Source organism: Vigna umbellata, chromosome 8 (assembly GCF_029865625.1).
Source record: "Vigna umbellata cultivar VRB3 chromosome 8, Vumbellata_1.0, whole genome shotgun sequence".
NCBI lineage: Eukaryota > Viridiplantae > Streptophyta > Magnoliopsida > Fabales > Fabaceae > Vigna > Vigna umbellata.
In genome coordinates this window covers 7,616,777-7,627,545 of record NC_142172.1, presented here as the reverse complement: position 1 = coordinate 7,627,545, position 10,769 = coordinate 7,616,777, and the positions used below count along the sequence as shown (strand labels likewise).

The following is a 10,769-nucleotide window of genomic DNA, read 5'->3' as shown; positions in this document are numbered from 1 at the left end:
GTGAACTGATTTCCCACCCATTACATTGCTTTTTTTCACCCACCACTCTCCAAAATCTTCTTTCCACACACACAAGATTGCAGTACACAAACTAAGAACACCACCATTACCACAGCCATAGCACACAGAATCACCAAAACAGCCACAACAAAAACACTCTCTTACATTGTATGCTATGTCCCTTTTCTGCACGAAAGAGAAAACCATTCTGATGTCTCAGCCCTCTTACTCAACTGAATCTGACAACCAGATTCCTCCTCATCAGCCATCAAAACCGAAGAAACCCCTCCCCCCCGATGACAGAAAGATGGGCCAAGAACACCAAGAGAAGAGTGACAAAACTTCTAAACCCCACGAGAAGAAGATGGAAACTGCACTGGACAGTGTTGCTGAAGGAAAAACCGTTGAAGGTGAAGCTAGTGGTCGTGATAGGTTGAAGAGGCATAGAGTTGAAGTTTCTGGGAGGGTTTGGATTCCTGAGATATGGGGTCAAGAGGATCTCTTGAAGGATTGGATTGACTGCACAGCATTCGATGCTCCTTTGGTTCCGAGCAGAATAGTGATGGCACGAACGGCTTTGGTGGAAGAAGGTCGAAGGGCCACATCGGGTGTGATAAGAATCGAGAACAGGTGTTGAATTCTTGTGGCTTATATAATTGGATTATTCAGTTCATTCAGTGAGAAGAACCATGTATTGTTATTGGTTATGATATGAATGTTTTGTTAATCCTTCATCCGTCATGATGTTTGTATTATCCGTTGTTTTGGATATGTAAACATTATTACATCCTGCGTTTTTTTTCTATTAACCGTTTGATAGATACATTACAAAAGTTAAATTCTAAAGCCACTTCCCAAATCCAGAACCTTAAACTAGTGTACAAATCACGTTAGTTCAATTATAATTCACCTATTTGTGTTTTGTTGAATTGTTTTCTTTTCCTTATATCTTTAGCTTCTACTAATTTGTTAAACCACGAGCTTTACCTTCTTATTTTTTCCACAATTTTCTAATTCATCATAGGTAATATTACCTTCATTTGTTTATTTATTTATTTGTTCCTATCAAAATAAATACTAGACTAATTAATAAGTTCTATGACTTGTTCTTTTCGACAAAATTTGATTGTGAATGATTTTAAAGCTTCCTATGCTTGATAAACGATGTTTATGTATAAACGATTGTGAATGTATCGTTTTGATTTAGGTAGTTGAGGGATTCAAGCCATACAGGGGCGATTTAAGAAAATATAAGCAAACAATCTATTCAACCTGAAATCAGTCTGTTTAAAGTTGTAATTCAAAAATCTTTACAATCACCAATGCGTCAAAATTACATATCAAAAAGGAGTTTTTTCCTAGATGTAATGACAATAATCAAGCTAAATAACGATGATTTATGTCAAGTATATGGTCATAATCGGTATAAATATTTGTTGTTGTTTTCTGAAAAATTTGTTTGTTTTGATATCAAACGAAAACTTGTAAAACAATTCCCCACAATTCGATACATAGTCGTTTACTACTTCAGACATACGATATAAAATAAAATATATATATTACATACTTAAAGTTTAAATGAAAGTATCTTATTTAACCCAAATAACCTAATATGTAACAATGACTAACCTAACTACTATGTTAGAGAAGATAGGTTTATACTGTTGTCTTAATTGTAATATATATCATCATAACACAATAAGGTTTTGATACTAAAAGATCTAAAATATTTTACTTATGATTTAATGACTTCCTAACAACTCAATACTTCTTCCGTAATGTATTTCTCATTATTAGAAACCGTAGTCTTAATTCTTCATTCTTCATATATGCTTTCAAACTTTTCATATATGTCTCTTAATAAAGTGAGTACTTTGATAACATTTTTATGTCATATAAATACTCACGAAATTTACTACTTTTTATTGGACATTTTATGACAAGTTGGAACAATTACGTGTGCTTTCCAATAACATGAACAATGCACATCGTAATCAATTCCAATAGAGGAGTAACCAATTATAGCCCTTTGTATTCGATTGCAAGACCTTCAAAACTTTACATGGAGTTGCGATGAACATTGCAATGACATGTCTAACCCAGTTTTGCATGGTGTAGGTGTTATGAAGGGAAGGTAGAGGTGGACGTGGTTGTTTTGGTGGTGAACATCTGAAGCAAACACTAGTGGTGGATCTTTGGTTCCCATAGGATGTGGTTGTCAAGGATAGTGGATGTTGTGAACCTGGTGAAGGAGGTGGATCTATTCTGAATCTGGTGGAGGAGGAGGATCTATGCTTGAAGGCGGTGTTTGTCAACGAGGTGTAGGTTAGTTTGTGGTTAGTGTGAGTGAAGTTTATTTGTGATAATTTTTTTATCTCATGTTGTATTTTGTGTAGGTATTAAAGTTGGGTTGGTGGTTGGTGGAAGTTAATTGCTTTTTGTATTTGGTTGTGGGTGGTAATCTAGCAATTTGGTGTAGTGGTTCTGGTCGAGGATTTGGTACTTGGTTGGTAGCATCTCGTGGTTGTTTCGTTAGACCTTTATTGGAGGATATTTTTTGGATTAGAGGTTCACTAGTACAGTCAAGAGAAACGACAGCGGTTATTTTCGTCCATAGACAGCGATTCTTTAACCGAGGCCTATATAGACGAGACAAAAAAGGGTAGGCTTTTTGCCTCAGTTCAGAACCGAAGCAAAAACAAGTAGGATTTTACCTCGATTCACAGGTAACCGAAACAGTAGAGTTTTTGTTTTTTTTAAGGACTTTTTTCCTCGGTTCCTTCTTAACCGAGACAGTACAACGTTTTCTTTTTTACTTTTTTGCTTTCTATATCTTAGGTCCAAATGGTGATAAAGCCTTTTTTACTTTTTTTACTTGCCTTTTTTACTTTTTTTACTTGTTTTACTTTTTTTAATATATGAGATCAAGCCTTTGTCCATCATCTCAAATGATGTAATTGGATCTTGAGCATGCTACGTATTGATTTGATTTGATAGGTTACAGGAAGTGTGTATATATGCGCATTCCTCTTAGATTTCAATAACTTATTATTAATTCTTGGATAATATGCAAAAAACAATTTAAAAAGATTTCTTAATTGTAGAAATATAACGAAAATGTGTCCAATATAAATGACTTAAATCATACCACAGATGAAGAAAGTAATAACATCACGCAAGTACGCAAGCATGGTTTGGATTCTATAAGCCATCATATAGTAATAACATTTCAATTGTCCTTGTGAAGTTAAGAAAAAAATTAATAAGTGATGGGATCACTCCTCTCTCGCTAATACCCAACTACCAAATACAGACATTAAACAAAAAATATTTATGCATTTTTAAGTTCTGCATCCAAACTAAATGGACTAAGAAATTCATGTCTACAGCAGAGAGTAAAAACATTTCCCGAATATGTCCAATATAATATTGCAAGGAAAACTAGCACCGGGGCTTCAAAATTTATGAGCCAGCCTGTCCAATCACATCATAATACCACAGTTCTCATTTCCCAGAGAAGCTAAGATGTAGACCAATTACCCAACTGTTGAGAAATAATCACAAGGACTTGCACAGTTGAATGAGAACCCATTTTACTTCACTCCATTTGAAGATGCAGGAGTTTACATTTCTCTTCTGTTTTGAATGGATTGTTCAACGATATACCTGTTATCATCATAACACCAACCATTATACAAAAAGAAAGGAGAACATATAACTAGAGGTTTGTTTGAGATAACCCAAACAACTCACTAATCATGGAGACCAGGATTTTTTATATAATAACTACTATTATTCTAAGTGTAGCCTGCAAAAATAAATAGCAACTACTCAATACTTCATCAAAAATTAAAAAGCTGATGAAGATTACAGGAAGTATATATCCACAAGTATAAAACTCTGCATTCATAACTTTGATTCCAGAACAACATATATGTATTAATATTACAAGTGATTCTATCATACACATCAGCCGCGGATTCTCCATCTGGAAATCCGTAGAAGAAACAACCATAAAGTTGTCGAAGTGCCTTTTCCACTCGCATCTTTTCTCTGTTTTGAAGATTCCCTTTTGAATCACCAAAAGTATATATATGTTCCTCTCCTATCTCTTAAGATTCTCATTATGCCTGATGATCATAGCCAGTCGGCAGCCATCCACAACGAACCTACCATGCGCCTCCGGCAACCATCACCGCAACTTAGCACCACCACTAATCATCTTCACCGTCAATGCCACCGTCATCAAACCCTAATTTGCACCACCACCATCAACACAGACGTGCAATCAGAAAAACCCCAATCAAAAGTCGTCACACTCATCTTCTTCACCAAAAACCTCCATTGACGCACCATCACGAAGCTTCGTTCATCACCACCCAGCGTCGTCGCCAACCTCCATGTTCGTCTCTATGGCGCAACCCCGTTCAACCTCCATTCATCATCATTAGGCAACTTCAACCTGCAAAATCAAACCAAACCCAAAAATAGACAAATCCCTAATCCCAATTCGCAAACCCTAACCCCCAAATTGCAAGAACAATTTGCATGCACAGAACCCCAACTTTAGGCCACCCATTTGTAGAGAAGAACAGAAACCCAGAATCCCAAAATCAAAAAACCCTTGCCGCGAAATCGCCTCCCTCCTTGCGAGACCAAACCAGCAACGAGAAGGGAAAGAGACTCTTTACAATACTGAAGACAAATAAATGATCATATATCTTTCAAAGTTTTTTATGTATCTGATTTTATGAAAAAAGAATCAGATATATAAGAAGGGAAAGAAAAGTCTAATAGAGTGATGTCGGACACAAATTTTTAATGTGACAAACTATCTATAAAAAATGTTTATAAAAACTTAGCATTTTAAAAGCTCACCATCTTTGGTAGAGCAAATTGTATAACATGAAATTTAAATAAGCTCAAGGAAAGGAAGATTTACATTATGAATATACACTTTGAATTAGTCACTTTTGGCTAAACATCTTTGAGTAATATTTGAACATTCAACCATACCTAGCTAAAATTCAAGTAACTATTGGCTAAAACCGAAACACTTTTTAGAATAACAACCACTTCTGGCCAACAACTTAAAGTATTATTTGAAACATAATCTCACTCCTAGCTAAAACTTGAGTATTTTTTGGAACACAACCACTTTTGGCTAAACCTTTAGTATTGTTTGGAACACAATCACTTATGGCTAAAACTTGAGTATTATTTGGAATGCATCACTCTTGGATAAAGGGTTTACAAGAAAAGGTTGGTATAAAAGATCGTAAGGTTTTGCTTGGTAGACAGAGAAACACGTCATTTAATTAATATAAGGTTTGACGATATTTTAGTGTGCTAAATGAAAATGAACATTGTTCCTATTAAGCTTATGGCATAAAAAGCTTTAAGTAAAATTAAAAGTTTTTTAACATATTTTAATCACTTATTATATGTCATTATTACTACAAGAAAATCATTAAATAACAACCAATTTAAAGGGAAAAAAGTTAGTCATTATATTGATTAAGTTAAACACCATTTTATAAACCAAAAGTTATTGGTATATAGAATAGTATCTATTATTAATACAAAATTATATTTGGTTTGTGAATTAGAGTATAAATTGGTGTCTAACATTCTCTACCAAGTTTATAGCTTCTTACTATTATTAGATTTTAGAATACTTCTTGTTTGTACAATTGGCTCTAGAGGAGGGGCTTTATTAAAGTCTGAACTCTTTTCATGGTGTTGAATAGAGTGAAAAATTTGTATGAGATTAATTTTTCTTGGGTTAAATATACACATAGAGTACTCTATTTATAATAAAAGAAATATGGAATAAGCCTAAACTACAAATAAGGAATAATATAACTAAAGATAAAGATAAAGATAAGATAAAAATAATATATCTAACACTCCCCCAGAAGTTGGTGCATATGAATCATATACCAAACTTGTTACTAATAAAATCATTGAAGACTTAGTGAAAATATCTATTTTGCATTCGAGTAACATCAAATTGTTAATGACTTGTGAAGACAACATAGAAGATGAAATACAAACTCATATGACTCCTCCTGAGCAACAAATCTGGGAGGTTACTCCATGTAAACCTCTTCTTAAAAATTTTCTTTAAGGAATGCATAATTGACATCCAATTGAGAAAGAGTGTGAACCGAGGTCGACAAAAAACTAATAACAACTATGAAGAATAATATTGGACACCGATGGACTACCGCAAAACTTCAACTATATGATGACTTTGACAAAGAAGATTACCATTAGTAGTGGACGAAGGCCAGGAGTGGCAGGCAACAACAAACTATAGGAACTAGATTGTCATCAGTAACGGATGATGGTCTATAGTGGTTGACAGTGATAGACTGTAGGAACTAGATTGGACCACATAGAAACAAACTCCCCCTCACAATGAATGATGGAAATGATGGCGCATCGATGATAGATATTGAAGGTGGAAGACCTATAGCTTGACCTATTTTTGTGTGGCCTGGAATCAAGTCTTGTTGATGTTCTATCTCCCTTAAAGGCCATAGGCCATATGGTGAATCTTAAAAAAAAAATTGAAAGCTTTCAAGCCTTTTGCAAAAGCTAAGGTATTAACCATAATTTTTCAACAACAAGGATACCTTACAAAAATAATGTTATGGAAAAATGGATAAATTATATTTTTAGTCCTTGAACTATAATGACATTAATTTTTTTTACTTGACAAATAATGTGCTACATCAACCATTCATTTTTGGACACGTGTCCTTTTTTAAGTTACATGTGTTGGCCTTTTTCTTTTTTTTCTTTTTTTTCTTTTTTTTCTTTTTTTTCTTTTTTATTTACATTTTTTCCCTTCTCCACTTCTCCAACCACATTATTCTCCTTTCTCACCTTCATCTTCATCTTTCTTTCCCTCCTTCACCATCTCCACCCTTCCTCTCCATCACCAATTTTCTCACCTTCTCTAATTCCATCGAAAAATCAAAATAATTAACTTAATAATGAGATACAATTTTATCATTATTGAGAAAGATATACAATTTCAACATTCATTCTTCCCATAGAAAATCAAAGAATAGTTAAATTCAATTAATTAGAAAGGGAAACCATAGCTTGATTTTACTATTCAATGAGAAAGTAACAAAAAAAGGTATGAGGTAAAAATAAATTAAATAAGTAGAAAGAGATTTCTTTGTTGTCTCTATTGGCTTTCAACTTTCCCTAGAAGTTACTTTCTCTCTAATTCTCCTTTTTTTTTCTTTTCCATGAGATGAATTGATGGAAGCTACTCCAGGATATGCAGAAGAAGCTCCAAAACTCAGAGAAGTGGCAGCGGATTGAGAGAATGCAGTGGAATTTCTGGATGCACGGTAGGTGTTTGATAATATGCTGAAGGTGTTTGAGTGGTTGTGTTTGGTAGAATTCTAGCTCAGCAAGCTTTCCAAAGGGGAAAGAAGCTAGAGGAGGTGCAAGATAACAAAGCACAAGGTTGAACTTGAGAGTGAAAGCTGAAAATTGGCAGCATTTCTTTACTACAAATCAAGTTGCATTTACAAGTGATGAAGCTCTCTATTTATAGAAGAAGGAGAGCTTCTAAAACGTATTGTGCAAGTTATTTTAAATGTGCACATGCTGTAAAACAGATGGAGGAAGCTTGGGGAGCAAGCTGTAGTTGCCAACTCAGCAAAGCGTTTGAAGAAGATGGAGTTGCTGTCTTTGGGTGTTGACGTAGTGCAAAAGCCGTGGACACCAACCATTCATTTGTGCTTCTTTGGTTTTCTTACGTGGCAACCTTTTGGAGTTGCTTAGACATGGTTCCTCCCTTTTATTAATATTCTACAAAAGCAATGTAAAAGTATTTAGCAAAGAGAACATTCTAAGATTTTTAGAAAGAAAAGATTAAGTCCTTTATTCAACTTCCCTTTCTTGGTCTTAGAGTGAAGTTGATACTTCTTTGGATGGTAAGTCCCTAAAGGGGTTGCCATCATTTGGCATCAAGAGCCAGCTCGTCCACGCAATTCTCCAAGAGATAAGTCACGTTTTCATTCATTTTTTTCACTTCCGTCATGTGTTGTTCCAGTTTTGCCACTGTTTGAATTTTTTTTTCCTCACTTTTGTGGTTTGATTTCGTGTTTGTTGTGGATGTTTGTGTTCATTCACGGTTCCTTAGTGTTTCTTCCATCATTTTAATCGGTGCATTTCTTTATTTTCATTTCAAATCAGCTTAATCATCATTTTCCAGTTTTGTTCGGTCATGTGCTAGTGATTGTCGTGTTTCACTGTTCCATTGGTTTTAATCTACTCCAACTTTTATTTTTCTGTTTTTAAGTGTGTCCAGTGCAGTGATAGCTCTTCCTTGATCATATAAAGCAACAAGACATTGTCTAGCTTTGATCATATGAGCTAAAGCATTGACAAAACAGTTCATTAGTGTTTGTTGTTTTCACTGTCAAATGTTTGATTCTGTTCAGCCTATAATTTTTTTCGTTTTAAATGAGTTCAATGCACTGATAGCTATACATGGATCATATAAAGCAATGAGACATTGTCTAGCTTTGATCACATGAGCTAAATCATTGACAACAAGTTGATTCTGTTTTACAAATTCTGCATAACTTTCCAACTCTGGTGCACTAGTTTGAATCTGTTACAGTGCAAATTTCTTGCTTCTTAAGCCTTGTGCAAGTCTCTTTTGTGTTGTTAAGCATTGCTAAAGGTGTAGCAACTCATATTAATCACTGTATTGCAAAAAGTATGGTTGAGTCGTTCAAAATGCTGCAACAAAGTGTTGTTACTGTTTCATCCAAGTTATGCACCGTGCTTCATTTCCTTGCTGTGTTTTAGGTCACCTCATCTCTGCTAGCTCATATTCTAAAGCTAGATCTAGTCAATTAGGACTTTCATAATCTTTGTTGGTGCTTTCCAGCTTTGATTCCACTTAGTTTTCAAATCTGATGCAGTTTTGGTCCAATTTTCTTGAATTTTGGCAATTGCTACTGTCATACGAATCTACTGGCTATTTCTATGCATTCTGAACAATTGAGCAAGTGTATTTTGTCATTTGAAACTTGTGTGCACTGGTCAAATGGTCATTAAGATGAATATATGCAGAATTCACCTTTAAACCATCCAATTTTACTGCATTTTTGGCTACAGCAGAGGTGATTTGATGATTCTGGCTGTTTCTGTGTATTGTGAACATTTGTACAAGTAAATTTTGTCATTTAAAACTTGTAGTTACTGTTCATGTGGTCATTTTTCAGTCCATATTCAAAATCACCTTCTAGATCATTCATTTTGCCTACATTTGGAAGTGCACTAGTGAAATTCTGTTGTAGTGTATTCCTTGGCTGTTAAGTGTTTGCACACATCCAATTTGATGATATAAACTTGTTTGACAAATCATTTGAACCTCACATACACTGCTGCTCATTTTAGCCACTGCTGTTAATTTTTCAGCCCTTTGTAAGGTGCAGAGTTCAATTTTATTGCTGTTTGCCATTGTTCTTCTTTGATTTTTCTTCTTTGGATTGGCAAAAGCTGGGTTTAAGTTTCCAAATACATTTATATGCTTATCCAAGTGTATAGCAATCATAAAAAGCACTTTAAACCCCGCAATCCAGATTTGAAAGGTCAAAAACCAGAAAACACAAAATCTGTTGTTCTTTGTGGCATTTTGTCAAACAGTTTGACATTTTCATCAAACACTTTCACTGCACTTGAATTTGCTCTTTGTTTTGAGTTTTTCTTGCTTTTCTAATCTGTTCTAGACCCTATCTTAAGTTCCTTTTGTGTGCTAGCCTTTATTCCAGCCCCAAAGTGTTTAGAAATCACCTTTTCTGGACTTCCATATTCTGTGTCATATTACTTCTGCATTCAACTTGGATGCACCATTCTTTTGATCACTCACAGGTTTTTGTGATTCTTGTTTGCTGGAACATCATATTTTGGTGGAGTTTTAACATCTAGTTAAGCCTTATCAAAGGGGTAGCATCTTAAGGAGTGGAGGTCTTGCTAACTTTGCTACAAGGGAACTTCAAGAGGACTTTCCATTGGATGTCCAGCACTTCTTTGCAGCAGAAAAACATCACTTTAGAGTTATATTTCAGCTCATTTCTTTTGCTGTAGCAGCCACACTTGGCTTTGTATAAATTCTTTTACACTTCTTTGTATAAGTGGCATTCTATCACGGAACCTTTGTGGTAATTTCTTCTTGGTTTTTGAAACTTAAAGTGACTTGGAAAAATGCTTTTCAAGCAATTCCAAGTGCACCATACAACATTGTAATAGTTAGTTTCCACTTCTTAGTGTGAAAGTGTGTCAAGTGGCTCCAAGTGTCATTTGCACTTTCACTTAGGGTCGTGTCTCACTCTTTCATTTCTTTATCATCTTTCTTTCTTTTTGTTTGTTGATATTTGTGTTCTAAGTCTCCGTGATAGCTAGGTGCGCTACCATATAGACAAACCTTCGTTTGGTTTATTAGGAGCATCACATTGTTGCATTCAAAAAAAAGATTTTGAAAGACTTCTATCTAGATATTTTGGTAAGAAACGTCAGGAGACACTCTAGCTAAGGAAGGACAAGGTTTCTAAGCTTTTCCGTTGTGACTCACCTCTCCTTCCTGGGAGCTATTCGGTTTCTTCACCTTTAGAATCTCTATAGAAGTCATTCACCAAATACAAACAAATCCTCTTTTCCAAAAGTTTTGATTCATACTTGTGCAAGGCTTTCAAATTTTATGAAAACACTTTCTCTACTTCACAAGC

General features: G+C 34.7%; 1 protein-coding gene across 1 annotated transcript; it reads left to right on the top strand.

The window, feature by feature from the left end:
• On the top strand, positions 1-929 carry LOC124822055 (uncharacterized). The gene has a single exon (XM_047294017.2). It carries the CDS (start codon positions 176-178, stop codon positions 635-637), a length of 462 nt encoding a protein of 153 aa, XP_047149973.1. The 5' UTR covers positions 1-175; the 3' UTR covers positions 638-929.
• Positions 930-10,769: the final 9,840 nt, after the last annotated feature.

Coding starts and splice junctions, on each gene's coding strand:
- LOC124822055 (XM_047294017.2), top strand. CDS start 176: ATGTCCCTTTTCTGCACGAAAGAGAAAACCATTCTGATGTCTCAGCCC.